The sequence below is a fragment of the Chiloscyllium plagiosum genome, unplaced genomic scaffold (genome assembly GCF_037043375.1).
Source record: "Chiloscyllium plagiosum isolate Xiang-an unplaced genomic scaffold, Cpla_swu_hap1 HiC_scaffold_24, whole genome shotgun sequence".
Classification (NCBI taxonomy): domain Eukaryota; kingdom Metazoa; phylum Chordata; class Chondrichthyes; order Orectolobiformes; family Hemiscylliidae; genus Chiloscyllium; species Chiloscyllium plagiosum.
Genome location: NW_028270162.1, coordinates 13,065,818 through 13,089,646, shown reverse-complemented (window position 1 = coordinate 13,089,646; position 23,829 = coordinate 13,065,818). Strand labels below are relative to the sequence as shown.

The window sequence follows — 23,829 nt, the reverse complement described above, 5'->3', positions numbered from 1 at the left end:
GGGGCTAGAATTTCTGCTGTTTCACATCTCCAAAGCAAATGTTCAGCCCATGAAGAAATGTTGAATAAACAATGGAACATGGATTAAATAGAGATGAGTAAGGTGGCAATAGACATGTACATGAAGCATATTGCAAGTTGGCTCAAGTGCCATTTTCCCTTCACCAGTTTACTAAACCACCCTAGCATCACCAATATAATTAGAATCATTTCATCCTTCATTTTGCACTGGGTTTAGATATGCAAATTGAAACCGTGCCAGAGTCTGTGTTTTATCCTTTCATGAAATGCGCCAATTTTCTCTCCTTTCAATTCCTGCGTTGTTTTGTTGTGTTTTTATTTAACACTTTGGAATTGCTTTTATGTTTACTCTCTGTAGGGTTGGCAATGCTTTGACTCAAGTGAAAAGTTGGCAGCCCACTCTCTGTTGGTTCCAGTGTTCAAATTGTGGAAAATTGTGGATCTCTTCTGTGCCAGGCTGAGCCCGTTGGGTATTTATGTTTTCGATTGACAGGTGGCTCCCTCTCTCTGTGAAGCATGGTGGTACTGCAGGAACAGGCCTTCCCATAAATGACTGGAGCTGGAACTAAGCAGGGTAGGGAGATCCTCTGTCCCTGCCTGGAGCCCTGGCACCACAATGCCATGATGAGGGCTGCAATGCCACTTCCTGGGGCCTGGGAAATCCCGTCCACCTCCAACATTCGGTCTTCAAGGACTGTTAATGGGCTCAGCCAGTCATGGGCAGATGGCCCCACCACCCAACTCCTTCTACTCACCTCCCTCCACAACTGTATGTCACGGTGAAGCTGAGCAATTGGGAAGGCAGCTAGTGAAATTAAATTCTGACCCTTCCAAGGCCTAAAAAAAATCCGGCTTTTTTTTTCTAAACTTTTAACTGGGACTGTTCCACTTTTAAGGCATAATCAGAAGAGCAGGAGTGGGTCGTCCAGCCTGTTCCACCACTTTGTGTGATCATGACTGAGCTCACTTCAATGGTGCTGAGGTGGAGATGGTAGGGAACGTCAGGTTCTTGGGAGTGACGATCACAAACAGTCGGTCCTGAACCACCCACGTTGACATTACGGTCAAGAAGGCACAACGCCTCTACTTCCTCAGGAGGCATGTCCGAAGAGACTCTGACCAATATTTGAAGATGCACCATAGGAAACATCCTATCCGGATGCCTCACAACGTGGTATGGCTACTGCTGTTCTCAAGACGGCAAGAAACCACAGAAAGTTGTGAACACAGCTCAGTATGTCAGGCAAACCAGCCTTCCATCCATACTGTACTTCCCACTGGTTTGGGAAAGCAACTACATCATCAAAGGCCCCTCTTACCTTGGTTATACTGTTTTCCACCCTCTTCCATCAGGCAGAAGATATAAATGTTTGTGTACAAGAACAGCTTCTTCCCCACTGTTCAGACTTTTCAATGGACCTCTTTAATTTTAATGTTGTCTGGTCTGTGCACGATCTCGGCAGCTGTTACACTGTATCCTGAACTCTGTTCCATTATCCTGATGCACTTGTAAAGTACAATCTGCTAGTAAAGTATGCAGGCCAACACTTTTCACTGTATCTTGGAACATGTGACAGTAATAATAAATCAAATCAAATCAAATCTCGGCCTCAACTTCACTTTCCTGCCCACTCTCCATAACCCTTCAACTCATTAAAAATCTGTCCGTCTCCTCCTTACATTTACTCAGTGTCCCACTGCACTCTGGGGTAGTGAATTTGACAGATTCATAACTCTGTGAGAGGAGTCATTTTCTTTCGCACCTCTGTTTAAAATCTGTCACCCTTTAATCTAAAGCTATGACCTTCTGTTTGAGATTGCCCTACATGAGGAAACTATATCAACTTTGTCAGTTCCCTTCAATATCTTATATACCTCAGTTAGACCTGGCTTCTCATCCCACACAGTCATCACCTTGAAAGAATATTGACCAGAAACTGTCAAGCATGCAATGGATTCACTCTCATCTCATAGTGTGCAGGACAATGAACTTCCAAACTCTTTGTGACCTCGCTCACCACCTGCTCATTATTAAATTGCCCTTCCTTGGGATCTTGCTGTACTCATTTAATATCTATCCCTTGACAGGACTAGGGCAAGGGCAGCATTTGTTGCCCATCTTTAAATATCCTTGAATCGAGGCACTTCCTAGGTCTTTTAGAGAGCAGTTAAGAGTCAGCCACATTGCTGTGGTTCTGGAGTCACACATAGGCCAGACCATGAAAGGACAGCAGATTTCCTTCCCTAAAGGACATTGGTGAAACAGATGGGTTATTACAACAATCAAAGGGAAAGCAAGGGTTGCAGGGAAAATGGAATCCTATTGAATGGCAGATCAGACTTGAGGGCCCAAACAGCCTATTCCGTATGGCCATCGTTGTTGTGGATGTTAATTGAACTTAACAGGAGGAATGGGATTGTGGGAGACATAGCAGTTTGGATCAGTAATTGGCTTGCTGAAAGAAAACAGAGGGTTGTAGTTGATGGAACATGTTCATCTTGGTGTCCAGTTACTAGCGGCGTACCGCAAGGGTCGGTGTTGGGTCCACTGCTGTTCGTCATTTTTATAAATGACCTGGATGAGGGCTTAGAAGGGTGGGTTAGTAAATTTGCGGACGACACTAAGGTCGATGGAGTTGTGGATAGTGACGAAGGATGTAGTAGATTGCAGAGAGACATAGATAGGATGCAGAGCTGCGCTGAGAGGTGGCAAATGGAGTTTAATGCGGACAAATGTGAGGTGATACACTTTGGAGGGAGTAATTGGAATGCAAAGTACTGGGCTGATGGTAAGATTCTTGGGAGTGCAGATGAGCAGAGAGATCTCGGTGTTCATGTACACAGATACCTGAAAGTTGCCACCCAGATTGACAGGGTTGTTAAGAAGGCAAACAGTGTTTTGGCCTTTATTAATAGAGGGACTGAGTTCTGGAACCAGGAGGTTATGCTGCAGCTGTACAAAGCTCTGGTTTGTCCACACTTGGAGTATTGTGTACAGTTCTGGTCACCGCATTATAAGAAGGATGTGGAAGCTTTGGAAAAAGTGCAGAGGAGATTTACTAGGATGTTGCCTAGTATGGAAGGAATGTCTTACGAGGAAAGGCTGAGGGCCTTGAGGCTATTCTTGTTAGAGAGAAGAAGGTTGAGAGGTGACTTAATAGAGACATACAAGATAATCAGAGTGTTAGATAGGTGGACAGGGAGGGCCATTTTCCAAGTATGGGGACGGCAAACACGAGGGGACACAACTTTAAAGTGAGGGGAAATAGGTATAAGACAGATGTCAGAGGTAGTTTCTTTACTCAGAGAGTAGTAAGGGTATGGAATGCTTTGCCTGCAATGGTAGTAGATTCGCCAAGTTTAAGTGCATTTAAGTAGTCATTGGACAGTCATATGGACGTACATGGAATAGTATAGGTGGGATGGGCTTCAGATTAGTATGACAGGGTGGCGCAACATTGAGGGTCAAAGGGTCTGTACTGTGCTGTAATGTTCTATGTTCTATGTTTACTTTATAGAATCCCTACAGTGTGGAAGCAAGCCATTCAGCCCATTGAATCCATTGCAATTCTCTGAAGAGCATTCCACCCAGCCCCAGCCCATCCCTGCAACACCGCATTTCCCATGACTAACCCACTTAGCCTGCACAGCCCTGGACACTATGAGGCAATTTAGCATCACCAATCCACTCTAACCTACACATCTCCAGACTTCCACCAACTGCAATGGTGTGATCTGAACCTGTGCTGTCCAGGTCTCTGGATTATTAACCCAGTGACAATATCACTGCACTACCTTCTGCTGCCTTAGCTCTACGCCAGCTGCTACAACACCCAGTATACTGCACTGAGAAAGCACTGCATTCAGTGTAAATGCCTTGGACAGTACTCAGGTCACACAAAAGTGCTTTATAAAAACAGGATCATTCCATCACTCATTTCTCGGTGATGCCACTTCTCCAGAATTCTCAGCTGGAAGATGATGTTGTGACAACTCAGGTAGCCTGCTTCGCAAATCCCAGTGCTCAATCCAGTTGGCATAGAAACTGCCCCATTTATATTGCAAAGCTATTTGAAAACAACTGCACATGCATGTCTGCCTGTTTAGTGATGATTTAATTGGTGCTACTATACCCTGCTATATTGTTTGAGGAAGGTCTAAATCTGGCAGCAACAGTAACAGCAAAAGTAAGACAAATTTAGCAGAACGCCTCCAGAGATAGTGCCAGGCACTGTTGGAAATAGGCTTCAGATTTCCTTCAGAAAGTGGACACGAGGCATTTGCGCTGGAAGATTAGGTGAGCATGTCTTTGGGAATCTATCAGCGTATTGGCACTCTACACTAGCAAATGCAGCCTCTCAAGAGTCAATAGCTGATGGTGGTGAGTCGAGAAAACTCTGGGTGCTAGGACACTTGTTTCTTTTCTGAGAGGCTTTTTTATTTGGCAGTCGCATCAAGGAATAAGGATTGAAGGCTGGGAAATGGATTGAAATAGATATCAGTGATAACCTCATTGAACGGTGGCCCCTGAGCTTCACAGTTCTTTCTTTACCCATTCACTGGATAAGGACATCCCAAGCATTTAATGCTCATCACCTAGCTACCCTTGAGAAGTTGGTGGTCAGCCATCATTTAGAACCAATACATTCCGTGGGCCAGGAAGTTACAGGCATCTGACATTAGTGATGATGAAGGAATGGTGATGTAATTCTGTGTCAGGATGGTTTGTGATTTAGAGGGCAACTTGCTATTGGTGGCGTTCCTGTACATCTGCTGGGAACATCATGTCCTTCTTGGCGAGAGAGTTTGTAAGCTTGCTAGTTGCTATCACAGATAATTCATCTCGTAATCAGTACACACTTCAGCTGCACTGCACCAAGAGTGAAAGGATTGCATTTTCAAGGTAATGAATATGATGGTGATCAAGTGGGCTGCTTTGGACACCTCCCTCCCCTTTCTTGACCTCTCCATTTCCATCTCTGGTGACAGTCTTCAGGCGGATGTTTACTACAAACCCACAGATTCCAATAACTATCTGAACTACACCTCCTCTCACACAGTATCCTGCAAGAACTCCATCCCGTTCTTCCAATTCCTCTGCCTCCGCATCTGCTCAGACGAGGAGACATTCCACACCCAAGCATCCCAGATATCCACCTATTTCGAACAATGTGCTTTTCTTCCCTCTGTCATCTGGACAGCCCTCCACCGCACCACCTCCATTCTCTGTTCCACTGCTCTAAACCATCCCCCACCTCCCAATGCAATAAAGTCAGAGTCCTCCTTGTGATCTGCTACCACCCAACTGTCTCTGCATCCAAGTCATCATCCTTAAACAACTCTGCCAACTCCAACTAGACCTCACCATCAAGAACATCTTGCCCTCCTCACCCTTCTCTGCCTTCCGTAAGGACCGTTTCCTTTGGCAGTTCTTGGTTAGTGTCACTCTCTCCACTGAATCCCCCAAACCCCCAGGTACTTTCCCCTGCAACTGGAAAAGATGTAAAACCTGCTGGTACACCACCCCCTCACCTCCGTCCAGGGTCCCAAACAATCCTTCCAGGTGAGACAGAGGTTCACCTGCCTCTCCTTCAACCGAGCTTACTGCATCAGGTGCTCCTGATGTGGTCTTCTCTACATCGGGGAGGCCAAATGTAAACTTAGGGAACGGTTCACTGAACATCTGAGCCAGGCCCACAGGGACCGACTGGACCTCCCAGTCACCACTCATTTTAATTCCCCTTCCCACTCCCTTTCCAACATGACCATCCTTGGCCTCCTCCATTGCCACAATGAACTAAACCTCAAATTGGAGGAACAACACCTCATCTCCTGCCTGGACAGCATACAGCCCAGAAGACTCAACATTGAGTTCTCCAATTTCAAATGACCTCCCTTCCCATCCCCCGACTCTCTTCCCAACCACTCCCCATCCCTTCCACTGCTCCCTGCCACCAACCAGATTCATTCCTCCCATCGACCAACCAGGTCATACCTTCTGCCTGTCTTCACCCATCCCCACTTCACCATCCTGCCCCCTCCTCTCTCTCTATCTGCAGCTCCCCCCCCCAGTCCTGAAGAAGGATTACACCTGAAACATCAACTTCTACACCTCCTGATGCTGCCTGGTTTGCTGTGTTCTTCCAGCCTCCTGCCTGCCTACTCTGAATGGTGTTAAGTCCACTTTATTCCAATATACATCTCCCATTCTTATTTGCCAAGAGTTGGGATTCAGAGTTTATGTGAAGTGCCATCCCCAGGACTTGATCAGATGTGCCCTAGAACTCTGCGGGAAGCTAGGGAAGTGATTGCTGGGCCTCTTGCTGAGATATTTGTATCATTGATAGTCACAGGTGAGGTGCCAGAAGACAGGAGGTTGGCAAACGTGGTGCCACTGTTTAAGAAGAGTGGTAAGGACAAACCAGGGAACTATAGAACAGTGAGCTTGAGCCTGGTGGTGGGCAGGTTGTGGGAGGGAATCCTGAGGGACAGGATGTACATGTATTTGGAAAGGCAAGGACTGATTAGGGATAGTCAACATGGCTTTGTGTGTGGGAAATCATGTCTCACAAACTTGACTGAATTTTTTTGCAGAAGTAACAAAGAAGATTGATGAGGGCAGAGTGGTAGATGTGATCTATATGGACTTCAGTAAGGCATTCAACAAGGTTCCCCATGGAAGGCTGATTAGCAAGGTCAGATCTCATGGAATACAGGGAGAACTAGCCATTTGGATACAGAACTGGCTCAAAGGTAGAAGACAGAGGGTGGTGGTGGAGGGTTGTTTTTCAGACTGGAGGCCTGTGAGCAGTGGAGTGCCACAAGGATCAGTGCTGGGTCCTCTACCTTTTGTCATTTACATAAATGATTTGGATGCAAGCATAAGAGGTACAGTTAGTAAGTTTGCACATGACACCAAAATTGGAGGTGTAGTGGACAGTGAAGAGAGTTACCTCAGATTACAACGGGATCTTGATCAGATGGGCCAATGGGTTGAGAAGTGGCAGATGGAGTTTAATTCAGATAAATGCAAGGTGCTGTATTTTGGGAAAGCAAATCTTAGCAGGACTTATACACTTAATGGTAAGGTCCTAGGAAGTGTTGCTGAACAAAGAGACCTTGGAGTGCAGGTTCATAGCTCCTTAAAAGTGGAATCGCAGGTAGATAGGATAGTGAAGAAGGTGTTTGGTATGCTTTCCTTTATTGGTCAGAGCATTGAGTACAGGAGTTGGGAGGTCATGTTTGGCTGTACAGGACATTGGTTAGGCCACTGTTGGAATACTGCGTGCAATTCTGGTCTCCTTCCTATCGGCAAGATGTTGTGAAACTTGAAAGGGTTCAGAAAAGGTTTACAAGGATGTTGCCAGGGTTGGAGGATCTGAGCTATGGGGAGAGGCTGAATAGGCTGGGGCTGTTTTCCCTGGAGTGTCGGAGGCTGAGGAGTGACCTTATAGAGCTTTACAAAATTATGAGGGGAATGGATAGGATAAGTAGGCAAAGTTTTTTCCCTGGGATCAGGGAGTCCAGAACTAGAGGGCATAGGTTTATGGTGAGAGGGGAAAGATATAAACGAAACCTAAGGGGCAACTTTTTCACACAGGGGGAGGTACCGGTATGGAATGAGTTGCCAGAGGAAGTGGTGGAGGCTGGTACAATTGCAACATTTAAGAGGCATTTGGATGGGTATGTGAATAGGAAGGGTTTGGGGGGATATGGGCCAGGTGCTGGCAGGTGGGACTAGATTGGGTTGGGATATCTGGTTGGCATGGACGAGGTGGACCGAAGGGTCTGTTTCCATGCTGTACATCTATATAACTCTTGGGGAGTACTAAAGCTGCTGTCCAAATCCAAGTTATTTTCATACAGTTGGGTCAAAATCCTGGAACTCTTTTTCAAAGAGCACTGTGGCTGTAATTGCACTACATGAACTGTTGCCATTGAAGAAGGTGACGCACCACCATCTTCTCAATGGCACTTAGGGATGGGCAATGAATATTGGACTTGCTGGTGACATCCCAACCCATGTAAGATTAATTGGAAAGAAACGTCCTTGGCAGAACAGTGTGTGTAATATTTTCTTTGTGTAAAGGAGCCTGAAAGAATGGCTTGTTTCCCAAAGGAGTTTGTTATTTGTCTTTGAAAATAAATGTCCATTACACAGTGAACTGCAGCAAAGAACAACCTCCAACCTCTCTCTCACACTGCATTTTTTCAAATTACTCAAAAACCCTCAAATTATGAATTCTCCTCGGCATCCTCCATTTCAATTGGGGAATAACCTTGAAAAAAATCTCTCATTGATTATGTGCCGACATTTTCCATAGTTCTTAACAGACTTTGATGTCTCTCGTTTGAGTGACGATCCTATAACAATTGATTTTTTTTCCCCTTTCTCAGTCCAAATGTCTGACTGTGCAAAATTCTGAAGCTGTCTCTGAAGGCTATGCTGTGCATATAGAGTGTTTAAGTCTATAATGATGCTTTCCTGGTAATGACATTGTATCCATCATGCAAAGTTTCAAACTCTGTGTTCATAAGAACTCAGTTTGTTATTAACGTTACATTTTCTTCATGTTCTTTCACACATCCTTTGAGGAGATTTTTTTTAATCATTCATATCTGGTAAATTGCAAGACTGAGGATTAAATGTAGATAGGAATTTGAGGCAGTCCCTTGAGGCTGCTCTGCCATTCACGAGGTCATAACTAATCTTTTACCTCATAAGCTGTAGGAATAGAAGAAGGCCATTCAGCCCATCAGGTCTGTGCCACCATTCAATGAGATTGTGACCTTTACCTGCAATGTTCTTGATCTATTAAAATCTATTTCTCTCTGTCTTCAATGTACTCAATGACCAAGCATCCACACTCCTCCATGGTAGGGAATTCCCAAGATTCATCATCCTCTGAGTGAAGAAATCCCACCTCATTTCAGGGTCTTCCTCTTATTCTGAGACTGCATCCCTTGGTACAGGACCTTCCAACCAGGAGAATCATCTTTCCTGCATGTACCCATCCACCCTGTGAGGGATTTGTTAGCTTCAATGAGATCACCCCTTATTTCTCTATTGTCCAGGGAATATAAGTCAAGAGATGGTGGCCTATTGATATTGTCACGCAACCAGTAATCCAGAGGCCCAGCCTAATATTCTGGGGAATATAAGTTCAAATTCCCACCACAGCAGACAGTAAAATCTTAATTTGGAGATGCTGGTGTTTGACTGGGGTGTACAAAGTTAAAAATCACATAACACCAGGTTATAGTCCAACAGGTTTAATTGGAAGCACAAGCTTTCGGAGCGCCGCTCCTTCATCAGGTGGTTGTGGAGTACACAATTGTCAGACACAGAATCTATAGATTCCAATTAAACCTGTTGGACTATAACCTGGGGTTGTGTGATTTTTAACTTAGTAAAATCTTAATTTGATAAAAAAATAATCTGTGAAGACCCAACTAGTTGACTAATCTGCGTTGAGGAAAGGAGATCTGCCAACCTTTGCTGGTCAGGCCTCCATGTGACTCCGGACCCACAGAAATGTGGTTGACTCTGAACTGCCCTCTTGCCAATTAGGGATGGGCAATAAATGTTGGCCTAGTCAGCAAGGCCTGTATCCCATGAATGAAAACATATTATCTCATTGGACGATCCCAGGAATCAGTCAGGTGAAACTCTGTTGTACTCTTTACCTTCCTTCTAAGTAGACCCAAACTCTCCATAATAATGCAGATTAAGACAGAGATAATTGAAGAATATGTGGAATATTATGCAGAGTTTACAGTACAGAAGTTGCCCATCTGGTATTTCATGTCCAGATGGGTTCCTTTCCACTCTATGTTATCAAACCTCATTAGCATATTTCCATCAGATAAGAATAAATACGAGAATATGAGTAAATCATGGTGTTATAGTACTATCAGCAGTCATGTGTGACAGTCTGTGAAGAAAGGTTGGAATGGCCTGTATGAGTGATGAATGTACTTACAGAGAACATTAGTGTAAATAAAAGAATTTGCAGAATCTACTAGAGTCAGGTTGCAATAATTCAGAGGTGAGTGGAAATCATTACAAGATACAAACCACCGGAAAAGACAATTATAGCCTGAAACAATAGCAGTGTAGCAAGGATAACAACAGAAGCTGGTGTCACCAATGGCAACATGGCTTCTCATTCCTTTGTCCCTCATATGCATCGATGTTTTTGCCTCATTTGCATGTTATGGTATCAAGTTTAAATTTTCACATCTCTCTCTCTCTCTCAACAAAGAAGGTACTCCTGAATTTCCCTCTGTTAGGTTCGACTTGGGACCATGATGAATCCTGAATCTTTGTACCATTGAGCTAGCAAGAGATGCATAAGACTGAAAGTAAAGCAAGAAATGTTTGCTCCTTAAGTTATGAGTATTAGAGGCAGAAACCCTTATAACATTTAAGGCATATTTAGATGTGCACATGGGACACCAAGGCAGACAATTGGACCAAGTGTGAAAATGGAATTTGATTGGTTAGTTGTTTGTTTTTGGCCAACATTGGTGCACTGGACCTTATTTTGTGCTGTACGTCTCTATGCCTATATGATTCTAGGGCATAATGTAGAAACATATTAGAAAAAGCCACATTTGGATTATTGCATGCAGTTCTGGTTGCCCTACTATAGAAAGGATATTATTAAACTAGAAAGAGTGCAGAAAAGATTTACTAGAATGCTACCTGGACTGGAAGGTTTTGAGTTATAAGGAGAGACTGGACGGGATATATTTTCCCTGGAACATAGGAGACTGAGGGGTAACCTTAGAGAGGTCTATAAAATCATGAGAGACATAGATAAGGTCGACAGACAACAACTTTTCCCCAAAGTGAGGGAATCTAAAATTCAAGGACATAGGTTTAAGGTGAGAGTGGAAAGGTACAAAAGGATCCGGGGGCAATTTTTTTCACACAGAGGGTGGTGAGTCGAAGCGTGTGTGCTGGAAAAGTGTAGCTGGTCAGGCAGCATCCGGGGAGCAGGAGAGTCAACGTTTCAAGCATGAGCTCTTCATCAGGAATTATGCTCAAAATGTCAACTCTCCTGCTCCTCGGATGCTGCCTGACCTGCTGTGCTTTTCCAGCACTACACTCTCTGACTCCGATCTCCAGCATCTGCAGTCCTCACTTTCTCCGAGAGGGTGGTGAGTGTCTGGAACAGGCTGTCAGAGGCAGTGTGGAAGCGAGTGCAATTTTGTCAATAAAGAAACATTTCAACTGGTACATGGATGGGATAGATAAGGAGGGATATGGACCAAACGCAGGCAAATGGGACAAGATTAATTGTGAAAATCGGGAGGCATGGAGAAGTTGGGCTGAAGGGCCTGTTTCCATGCTGTAAACATCTATGACTCTAATTGTTCTCAAGAATTAAGAAATGGAGGTGATGATAAACGAGACTGAGAGAGGATTAAGCTGAATGGGTCTTCATTGACCAAAAGGCTTCCATATCAAAAATTATATAGCAGTTTTCCTAAGCTTTGCCCAGTCAAACATTCTCAGAACCCATTTGTCAAACGATTCTTGTTTAATCTCAACCCAAGTCTTTTCTCCTACTTTTTGCAACATTTTGTTTGTGTCAGTGATTGAGGCTGGCTGAGAGGAGTTTGTGACCTCAACACTGTTGGTGGGAGGTCTAATTAATAAATAAGGAGTGAACACAGAAAATGCTGGAGAGCCTCAACAGGTCATGTTGTGTCCGTGGAGAGAATTTAACATTCCAGGTCATTGGAATTGGAAAACGTTAGAGAGATGTCCCATCAGACAGAAGAGCAGAGCTTTCTCGATTCCTGGAAGGGAATGTGGCAGTGAATTAAACACGAATGGGAAAGCAAAACACAGTAGAGGACGACAAAAAGAAATGGAAAGTGTGGCTCAACAGGTCAAGCAACACCTGTGGAGGGAGGATTAACATTAACCCAATCAGGTTGTTCTTGCTTTCCTGTATCTGCTGAATACAGAACAATATCCAAACATCAATTATCCAAATTTCAGAATATCCGATCAAGATCTCAAGGTCCCGTAAAAATGCTATCCATTATCCAACAATCCGTTATCCAAACTCTCAGTTATCTGAACAAAATATGTCCCGCCCATCTCATTTGGATAATTGAGGTTGTTCTGTATTGGTTTTGTAATGGAAGCTTCTGTCTCACAGGATTTCTGAAACACACTGATAATACACATTTAATGTATGTCAAATGTGCGCATCTGAGTTATATTAATTATCATGACTGCCAAATGATGATCAAGCCAAGGAGGGTTCACACATTTAGAAATAAAGACAGAAACTCAGCAGATCCTGTGGCATCTGTGGAAAGAGCAACAGAGTTAACATTTTGGGTCCGATATGACCCTTCTTCAGAGTGTTTGGAATATTGATTTAAACATTCCTGGTGAAACAACCAATCCTGGAAAACATGGCCCAGGGCAGGAGGCATCTGTTGAGAGAAAGGCCGAGTTTAAAGTTTCAGGTTGGTGAATGTTTGGTCACAATTAGAAGATATAGAGCAAAGAGTTAAAACTCAAATCTGCAAGCATGTGTGAATATAAGTAGTAAGCAGCAACATCTCTTATTGGTCTATTGTCCAGAGAATAGAATTCCAGAGGTGGTGGCCTATTGGTATTGTCACTCAACCAGTAATCCAGAGGAAGAGATGCATGAGATTACAAGAGAAGGACAAGACTTTGAAGAACAAAGTAATTGCAAACCTTGTGCTAAGTCTAAGAGTGTGTAACGTTGCATAAACAGTTATCTTAAAAAGTCCTAAGACTTCAGCAACCTCTCTTTGTTAATTGGTTGTCAACCAAGATAAAGACTGCACTTATAGGTAAAGTTACCATAGTCCTACCAGACCACAGGGCTCCTCTGTCATTAGAGAGAGATGACTGGTGATGGTTTAACTTGAGGCTCACCACACCTCAGGTGAGGGGAGATGTTGGGAAAGGGAATTTTTCATGGTAACGTCAACCAGTGCAGGAATCAAACCCACGCTGTGGACGTCATTCTGCATCATAACCTCAGCCATGCAGCCAACTGAGCCAACCAACCCTCATCCACTATATTCAGAAAAACAGAAGGCATAAAGGCATTAACAGGTTTTACAGAAATGTGAAGCTAGGGTAAGGGGAAGGTGGCCAGGGAAGGATCAGAAGGGAAGATCGGATGATAAGGTGGGAGAGATCCAATGAGTGTGTGGAAACAAAGGCTGGATCCAGAGGAAACGGAAAGCCAGACCAGGAGGGATATGGTTAAAAAAAGGGAAGACAATATGGAATATGGCAGAAGAGGGTCATGTAAGGTCCACAGTGATGCCAGCCCCAGGTACTCAGTTGTAACTCATGCACTCCCAGTGGGGGCTGCTGGTAACTAAAGTGAGTTCCTGTATTCTTCAAACTGGGAAATAGCCAGCACTTGGCTACATTTTACCCACTGGCATCTTTGAAGGTAACAGGGGATATGAACAAAACAGGTGGCCATTCCACTGCAGACGTGTGACCTCTGCCCCAATAGATTATGGATGGGTACGTCATCTGTCCTGAGGCCAATTGAGGCCCTTTGGTGACCAATGAAACAGTATGTTCCACCTCTGCCTTGAAAACAGGAAGGATGGTGACCACCCTGCAGTAGGGTTAGGGTTAGTGTGAAGGTTAGGGGTTGAGTGAGAGCCAGGGTCAGGGTTAGGCTTAGATTAGATTTCCCACAGTGTGGGAACAGGCCCTTTGGCCCAACAAGTCCACACCAAGAGTAACCCACCCAGACCCAATTCCCTCTGACTAATGCACCTAACACTCTGGGCAATTTAGCATGGCCAGTTCACCTGACCTGCACATCTTTGGACTGTGGGAGGAAACCTAAGCAAACACGGGGAGAATGTGCAAACTGCACTCCAACCATTGCCTGAGGTCGGAATCGAACCTGGGTCCCTGGTGTTGTGAGGCAGCAGTGCTAACCACTGAGCCACCCAAAATTATGGTTCGGGTTAGGTTTTCAGTACGGAGGCTGAAGGAAGGAACAGCTGATGGTTTTGGCGGCAGGGCTGGGTGGGGAGTGCCACTACGTTTATTGGGAGCACTACCCATTCCAACCTGCCTGATCTCAAATACAATCTCCCAACCACTCCATAGATATCCCCTAACATCCTGTTACCTTGAACTGCTACCCAAACAAAATGCGTGGACTGCCCTTTCATCCAGGAGACATTTGAAGTTCTTCAGACCTGACACGGCTCTCAGGCAGGTTTCCCTAGCTCTCGCAGAATCCCTACAGTGTGGACGCAGGCCATTCGTCCCATCAAGTCAATGCCAACCCTCCAAAGAACATCCCAAGCGGACCTACTGCCTACCCTGCAATTCTCATGGCTAATCCCCCTCGCCTATACATCCCTGGACACTATTGGCAATTTAAGCATGACCAATCCACCCTGACCTACACACCTTTGGACTGGAGGAGGAAACCGGAGCACCCGGAGGAAACCCATGCAGACACGAAGAGAATGTACAATCTCCACACAGTCACCCGGGGATAGAATTGAAGCCAGATCCCTGGAGCTGTGAGGCAGCAGTGCCAACCACTGCGCCACTGTGTCAGACCTGTCAGTCTCTGTGGGGCATAACATCCCTACTCATTGGTTAGGACTGCCCCAAGGTTGCACTGGTGTGTGGTACCCTGCATAATGGGTGGGGCATGGAGCTGATGAAATTCTGGAATGGCTGGAGGCCTTGGAGGGGTGTAAGGAGTATGTCCTAGCTACTGCTCACTTTGTCAGGGATTCAGTATTGAGTGTGTGTGTATGTGTGTGTGAGTGTATGTGTATGCGTGTGTGTGTCTGTGTATGTGATATTGTGTGTGTGTGTGTTAGAGTGCGTTGGTGTGAGTGTATGTGTATGTGTGTTAGAGTGGTGTGTGTGAAAGTATGTATGTCTATGTGTGAGAGTTTATATGTGTCTGTCTGTGTGTGTTAGAATGTGTATGTGTGTGTGTGTTAAAGTCTGTTTATATGTGTGAAAGGGGATGTGTGTGTGTCTATGTATGTGTGCGCGTGTGTGCGTGTGCCATGATTTGGAGGTGCCGATCTTGAGGTGGACAAAGTTAAAAATCACACAACAGCAGGTTATAGTCCAACAGGTTTATTTGGAAGACTAGCTTTCGGAGTGCTGTTCCTTCATCAGGTGGTGTGTGTGTGTGAGAGAGAGTGTCTGTGTGCGTGTGTGTGTGAATGTGTGTCTGCGTGTGTGTGACTGTGTGTATGAGTGTGTGTGTGTGTGAATGTGTTTGTGTATATGTGTGTCTGTGTCTGTGTGAGTGCGTGGCAGTCTATATATGTGTGTAGCCGTCTATGTGGGAGTGAGTGTGAGAGTGTATGTGTGTGTGTGTCTGTCTATCTGTCTGTCTGTGTCTATGTGTGTGTGAATATGTCTGTGTGTGTGTGCGTGTGTGAATGTGCCTGTGTGTATATGTGTCTGTGTGTGTGTGTCTGTCTGTCTGTCTGCGTCTGTGTGTGTGCACCTGCAAAATAAAACATGAATTACGTTCCAGCTGCAGGATTTTGCCTGGAGCTGACTGTTATACAAAGACCTTCCACTTCGTTGAACTCCCTTACGCGTGATTCATAACCAAATGTACATTAGTATTAATGGAATTTTTCAGTGGTCTTCCCATAAATTATGGAAAGCTCTGAGAGGCGCAGAACTTTCATAACAGATGCAGTTCTTGTTTACAGCCCAACTGATTGAGTTCAATTAATTGGTGCCCCATGAACTCTTCTCAGCAACACGTCCAAGACAAGTTTTTGCACCTCACTCCTGCCAGTGGATAATGCATTTTATTCTGACACGCTGTGATGGAGAATTTGGATGATCATTTATTGAAGCATTGGTTAACCAGACACTATGGGAAAGACACTTCCCATTCCACTTTGTTCTGATCAATTGTCGATGTTGCAACAATAAAATTCAGCACTTATATAGCACCTTCAATATAATAAGCCACCACAAGATGCAAGATAAACCCTGAGCCGCGCCGAAGACTTCAAGCTTGTTCAGTGGTAGGTGGACTTCAGGAAAGAAGGGAAAAAGGGCAGAGAGTCAGAGTGAGGTTTAGGGAGGCAGGTCCAGACCTCAGGACCTGGGTAGCTGAAGGCATGGCTGCCAAAATCAGAGATGTACAAGCAGCTACTCAACATCACCTTCTGCTGGACAATTCAGGATGGGCATTAACTCCTAGACCAGTCAGCAACACCCACGTCCCGCGAACAAACACTGAAGAAAAAGGCCAGAATTGGGGGAATACAGATGTCCTGGAGCATTGTGCACATGGAGGAAGTCGCAAAGACTGGAAGGAGCAAGGACATGGGCAGAAGTTTATAAAAGGTTACTATTTCTGCAAGTGAAGCAGAAAATCCGCAAGGAGTGTGGCACTGGAAAAGCACAGCTAGTCAGGCAGCATCCGAGGAGCAGGAGAATCGAGGTTTTGGGCGTAAGCTCTTCATCAGGAATGTCAATTGTCCTGCTCCTCAGATGCTGCTGACCTGCTGTGCTTTTCCAGCACCACTCTCTCGACTCTAATTTCTAGAATCTTCAGTCCTCACTTTCTCCTAACTGTTCATTACCCTGATGCATTTATGCAAGGTATGATTTGTCCGGATAGCACGCAATACAATACTTTTCACTGTATCTCGGTGCATATGATAATAGAAAATCAAATCAAATAACAAATAACAGATTCAGTCACGTTGAGCATGAGAGCTGCCAACTACTTGCACTGGGTGGACTTTCTGCCAGTGAGGATGGTACACCAGGCTGAATGTCTCAGCACCTTTTCTGTACGTGGACAAGATGGAAGATCCCAGCCACAGTCAGAGACAGAATTTAAGTGCTTGGTTTTACTGTCTATGATGAATATATTTATAAGTAATGGATTTTCATTTTCTTGTTCTGAGTGATTATTCAATCAATCCAGCAGCAAGTGTTTTGAGAGTTTTAAAAGAAGGAAAATGTTCTTTATTATGAGGCATGAACCCTAGATTTTTAATAGATGTTCAATCTCACTTCCTTATTTCATACACTATCACATATTTGAATATTAGATACAGATGCAATAAAACAAGATAATTATGGTTTAGGACTATCTCCGTTTCTTTAGTGACAGGCCTGTAGTTTCTTAAGTGAGTTGATGTATTAATTGAAGTGGTGGTTTTATAAAGCAGAGCATTCTCAGTAAGCTGTAAGTCTTTCTATGATTGAATTTCCAGATTGTTTTCAGGAGATCTTGAAGCTGGGACGTGTTAGGAGATGCCTTTTGCTAATTTCAGGCTGTTGCTGTTTATTACTCCTGCTGCTTAGATGACCTGCAGCTGGTTTGATGACTATGATGGAACACTCCTGCACAACAGTTTCTTGCTATTTCAAAAGCATTCAGCAGAAAATAGCTGTCTCAATGTGTGATCTATTTCAAGTCCAAAGTCCAAAAACACTGCCTGTCTCAAACTTTCCAGCTATGAAATACAGAACACAGGACCTATATCAACCCAACCACCTACCTTTTCCAAATAAGGCTGATAAATGTCCTGTGTTGTGCGTCCATATCCAGGGAGTTTGAGACAGTCAGTGCCTTTGTGCTGAAAGACCCATTCGTTATAAATTGCCCTTTTTAATTTGTTTCAATTTGGAATGTTCCTTTGGTTCCCTCTTAAGAGTGACAAAGAAAGTCAAGTGATCCTCAGACAGTCATCGTTTGTCTGCCTTTTGTGGTCAATTTTGAAATATTTTTAAAATTGTGTTGAATATACCGGAGCATGATGATCTTAACCCATTGAGGAGATTGAGTTCAATGTGATGTCAAAAAGCATTTTTTCACTCACTCTGAGATTCTGTTGATGCTGGGCCAACTGATTGCTTCAAAACTGTGATTGAGAAATTTTTGGTCAGCGACTTTATTGGAATGTTTAGAGCAAATGCGGATTAATTGACAGAAATTGATGGAGAAGCTCAGCAGGTCCAGCAGCATCTGTGGAGAGAAAGCAGAGTTAACTTTTCAAGTCCACTGAACCTTCTTCAGAACCTGGATTCATTGAAGTTGTGATAAAGATCAGCCATGATCTAACTGAACGCTCAGAGGTCAAAATGACTTGCTTCCAATGCTCATAGATAACTGCAAAAATAAACAAAACTTACCAATCTACTGACACAATAGAAATGTGACATTGTAGCCAAGGACAGAGTTAAATAAGCAGACTCTGGAACACATTGAGAAACTGTTGAAAACCACTAGAAAAGGTCAAATAACATCTAGGTCATTGTGGAACCTTTTTTATTCCTTGGTGGTTGGTAGATTCAACAGGAAATATAAGTTGATCTGGAGATTTCTGTGTGTTACTTATTCATCACAGGAGATACGTTTTGTTGTGGTCAACTGAGTGATTTGACCAAAAGTGAAACTCAGCAATATTTTTTTAAGAATATCCAAACCCAAGCAATATCAGACACCCACACTGGGGCTGTTTCTGTGCACTTATGAATGAATGCGCCCAATCTTGTTCTAGTTTACAGGACCCAGGTATAATCTTCAGTGGCTGGCCCTGGAGAGCAAACAGGAGCAGGAAACAATATCCCACAAAGTAGGTGAAAGAGGCACAGGCCCACTGCACAGTGACTGCAGACTCACTGCCTGTGGTTAGTTAATTGAGCTCAGCTCAGGGGTATCCAAACTTGGGACCTTCTGTCTGTACAATTCACTACCACACCCGACTGTCACACGTACATTTATAATCCATCAAATGTATTCAGTGCTCCTGAACCTGAAACGTCCAACTGTATTTCACATGTGGAATCCACCAGAGCCTAATGAACATTTTCAGCTTTTTAAATTAAATCATAGAATTTCTACAGTGTGGAAGCAGGCCATTCAGCCCATCAAGTTCATAGCTACCCTCCAAAGAGCTTCCAACCCAGACCCATTCCTGTAACCTTGTATTTCACATGGTGAATCCACCAAGCCTTGCATATCCCTATATTAATTTAGATCAGCCGATCCACATCTTCGGACTGTGGGAGGAAACTGGAGTAAACCTGGGGAGAACACGCAAACTCCACACAGACGGTCACCCAAGAGTGGAATCGAACCTGGGTCCCTGATGCTGTGAGGCAGCCGTGCTAACCTCTGAGCCACCGTATCACCTGAGGGTTTGAAATGATCAGAATGATAAGCAATGAAAGAAAGAAGAAATACATTCTGGAATGTCACACTCCAAACATGAGGGGATAAGTCAGCTTTAAAACTGACTGGCAGCATTTTCACTGGTACGACTGACATTTTGCAAAGTTGTTAATGACTAGAAAACTGCTTCTGAGATCCATAAAGTTAATTTCATCTTCAGGTTACAGAGCGACAATTGTCATAAGTGCTGCCTCACTCTCTCTCGCTCTCTCTGTCTCTCTCATTCAGCAAAGGTCACCCACACTCCACCGTTTTGATTTTGTGTGCCTTTCTGTTTTTTTTTTTGCAGGAACTGAACCTGTGCAGATGGACAGAGTGAGAGGGAGCCTGCCAGGGGAAGGAACAGAACGTGACCCCTTCACACGAAGGCAGCGGCGAGAGTGGGAGAACGTGAAATCCCCCACCACCCCGAAATAAAGGATGCTCACGAGAAGCTGGCGTTCGGGATTGGAAAAAGAATTGGGGCCTGTGTCAGCACATCCACGATCAAAACATCTCCACAAACACTTCACTTACCTGATGTGAATCCTCTATCACTCAGCTCCCTTGGGCCTCTCTGAAGAATTTAAATAGGGAGGAAGATATCAAAATACTCAACAAAGACAGCCCGGCGTGAATATAAGATTACAGCCTGCTCTGCCAGACAGTGTCTCAGCTGACAGAAATTTGGACAAGTGAATTATCCTCTCATTCTGGACAGAGAGTGCAGGGTGTGGGCAGAGTTGGGTGGGTGAGTGTGGGTTGGAGAGTTCTTTTCTTTCCATTGATAAGGAACTTAAGCAGCTCTGTCAAACACTACAATGATGACAGTGACCCAGTGAACAATCTCCTTGGGAATGCCAAGCTCTTTTGATTATGTTCTGTATCGCAAGGAAACACAAAACTAATAAAGTTGGGAGGAAACAGTCGAATTGAATAATAGTGTCGCCTCTCCAACTGTGGTGTGGGTTACAAAAACTTCCTCCTTTTGTATTTGTGTTTTGGAAAAGCTTTGAGCTGCTGATTAAGAGAATATTCTATTTTTTTTTGTTGACCAGCAGCCCTGAATTACAAAAGAAGCACTCAAAAAAAGAAGGTAATGTGTCGGGAATGGCCAGATTAGCGATAAAAATCCAGCGGTATTTCCGACGGAGGCCAGTCCGATTTTTCACCTTCATAATCATTTACCTCATGGCTGGCAGCTTGATGTTTCTGCACTCAGGGTTTGTGGGGGACAGTGCCATCACAGGCCAGGCCTCGTACCCCAGCGACGGCACGGTGAGCGGACCCCTGGGTGGCTCCGTGGGCACAGCCAGTCTCCAGCAGTTCGCCTTCCTACCCTTCGCCAGGGGCTACAGGGAAGTGGTGGAGAAGGAGTCCCCACCGTTGCCGCGGAGATATGGCCCACCATGGCTGAAACCGGTCTCGCAAGACTCCGTTGACAAGTTGAGATCCGTGGAGCATGTTCGGAGTTGGAGCAGGGCCCTGAAGGGGAAGATGTCGAGAGACCAGGAAGAAAACAGAGGTACGTTCTTCGATCTGTTGTTGGCGATTAGCTGCTGCTTTCTCATCTCATTCATTGCCTGCCTTCTCCAGTGAAGAGCAGAAATGGAATCCTCTGACCCTATATCAGATACATTTGCTGAGGAATCTTATGTTACAGAAGCAGAGGAGGTTAGTGTTGTTTATTTATCTCCATTGCAATGGTTAATTTGCAGAGATGAAAAAAAATGACATAATCTTTAGTGATGCAATTCATATTAATCCATTTCTGAAATCTGGCTAACCCATCGGGACATAAGTACCCAAGAGACATTTTGAAAAATTACTGATGCAAATGTTTCATTTGCTAAAGCTGGATTGACCTTATAATTAATCCTAGGTGAATGAAATCTCTTATTAGTATTCTGTCCTGCTTCAATTGACTTATGTATTTTACCCTTAACTTTTCAAGTACTTTTCATGTTGGTAATGTGACAGAGGCAGATTTCCATATCTGACAGGTGGGAACAATGCTGCAGTGAACTATTTTGTGAGATGTCTTATTATCAAACTGGAGAAACGATTTACCTGGATGTTGCCAGGTATGGAAGGTTTGAGTTATAGGGAGAGTCTGGAGAGGTTGGGACTTTGTTCACTGGAATGTAGGAAGTTGAGAGGTGACCTTTTGGAGGTTTTTTTAAAATGAGGGATATAGATAAGATGAATGGCAGGTGTCTTCTCCCTAGGGTGGAGGATTTCAAGATTAGGGGCAGATGAGAGGAAAAGCATTTAAAAATTAAAAGCATTTAAAACATTAAAAGCATTATCGGGCGGCACGGTGGTGCAGCGGTTAGCACTGCTGCCTCACAGCACCAGGGACCCAGATTTGATTCCAGCCTCGGGTGACTGTCTGTGTGGAGTTTGCACATTCTCCCTGTGTCTGTGTGGGTTTGCTCCCGTTTCCTCCCACAGTCCAAAGATGTGCAGGTTAGGTGAATTGGCCATGCTAAATTGCCCACAGTGTTAGGTGCATTAGTCAGAGAGAAAATGGGTCTGGGTGGGTTACTCTTTGGAGGGTCAGTGTGGACTGGTTGGGTCAAAGGGCCTGTTTCCACACTGTAGGGAATCTAATCTAAAACAGGACATGAGGGGCAACATTTTTACAGAATGGTTTGTAGGTGGGATGAATATCCAGAGGAAGTGTTGGAAGCAGGTACAGTTACAACTTTTAAAAGGTATTTGGATAAGTACATGAATAGGGAGGTTTGGAGGCAAATGGACCAAGTGTAGGCAGATGGGACTAGTTTAGTTTGGGATTATGGTCGGCATGGACTAGTTGAACCAAAGGGTCTGTTTCCGTGCTGTGGGACTGTATGTCTCTAGACAGGAGAATGCAAGTTTAAAACAGTCATGAGTTACTTGCGGCTGCAAAGTTTGGATGCTGATGGATCCCTTGCAATTTCAACAGTCAGTACATGTCCTGTTTCAGGACCTAACTGGTGCCTACATTAAGCGTCTGCAGTTCTGGTGCAGACTACACTAGATACCATTGTCTGTATGAATCAGTGATGCTCCATTACAGTAAGGCGTCCCACTCCCCCAGTACATAGTGGGTGTGCATCCAGAGTCAGTGCGTTCCACACATCGAAGCTTAGTGTCTTAGCAAAGATTGTGTGCTCTTATCGTGTGGCAGCACTCTGTACCCATCAGCTTCTTAGTCACTGCACATTTAACATGAAGGAGCTGTCCATTGACCACCTAACTCATAACAGTGGCATGGTGGCTCAGTGGTTAGCACTGCTGCCTCGCAGCACCAGGGACCGGAGTTTGATTCCAGTCTCGGGCAACTGACTGTGGAGAGTTTGCACATTCTCCCCGTGTCTGTGTGGGTTTCCTCCGGGTGCTCCGGTTTCCTCCCACAATACAAAGATGTGCAGGTTAGGTGAATTGGCCATGCCAAATTGCCCATAGTGTTAGGTGCATTAGTCAGAGGGAAATGGGTCTGGGTGGGTTACTCTTTGGAGGATCATTGTGGACTTGTTGGGCCGAATGGCCTGTTTCCACGCTGTAGAGAATCTAATCTAATCTAATCTCTGGCGGTGCAGCTCACTTACAAATGGGCAGCATGCTTATGAAGAAATGTAGGAACAGAAGTAGGCCATTTGAGTCTGCTCCTGCATTCAATAAGACCATGGCTGCTCTGATAATCCTCAACTCCCTTTTCCACATAATCCTCGATTCCCTTACTGTTTGAAAATCTGTCTATCTCAGCCCTGAATATAGTTAATGATCCAGCCTCGACAGCCCACTGTGTGCAGTAAGGAATTTGCCAGATTCTCCACCCTTTCTGTTTTAAGTGTCTCATTTTCAGATTATGTCCTTTGGTCCTAGATTCTCCTACAAGGGCAACTGACTTCTACACATCTATCCAGTTCACCCATTGGCTTGAAACTTCAGTGTGGAAACCAATCTTTAAAGTGCTAAAATCATTCAATTTCTTTCCCTTGGGACTGTGATATGAACAAGAGTGCGAGGAAAACAAAAGCGTATCAGAATCGACGATTGTGATATTATTCTTGGTCGATGCAGAAGTACTGCTGACCTTTCAAAAGAAAAATCTAGTTTTAATGAAAAAAAAGCTTGTGCACACTTTGTTGAAAGGCTGATGAATATATCTATTCACTGGCATTCCATACGAAACATGAAAGGGATGTTCACTGTTAATTTTCACCAGCCGTCAGACCAGGCGCTGTACCTGAGGAGGGATAATAATTGGAAGGGGAGGTCTATCTCTCACCTAGAACATTCAACATGGACACAAACCGTTTGACCTACCTGTGGTCCCCACTAGCATCCTCCCTCCTGTCTTCATTTAACTCTATCAGCATAACTTTCGATTTCTTTCCTCCTCATTGAGCAGCCTCTTAATAACGCTGACTGCTTCCGGCACACTCTATGGTAATGGGTTGTACGTTGGTTTAGCATAACCATTTTGAGTTCAATACAGCTGTCCTTCGAAAGGAAATGAAATTTGAAAGAAGAGTCGTATGGGACTCGCAGTGTTGACTCTGCTTCCACAGGGAGCAATTTACAGGTGCAGCTGAGGCATT

General features: G+C 44.4%; 1 protein-coding gene across 3 annotated transcripts in view; it reads left to right on the top strand.

The window, feature by feature from the left end:
- The window catches only part of wscd2 (WSC domain sialate O sulfotransferase 2), a 561,027-nt gene that overhangs the window by 243,727 nt on the left and 293,471 nt on the right, over nucleotides 1-23,829 (top strand). For all 3 annotated transcript variants that reach the window (XM_043715459.2, XM_043715457.2, XM_043715458.2), the window contains one exon: nucleotides 19,548-20,762. In XM_043715459.2, the coding sequence (XP_043571394.1) occupies nucleotides 20,348-20,762 (415 nt within the window). In that variant the 5' untranslated portion in view covers nucleotides 19,548-20,347. The remainder of the gene's footprint in view (nucleotides 1-19,547; nucleotides 20,763-23,829) is intronic.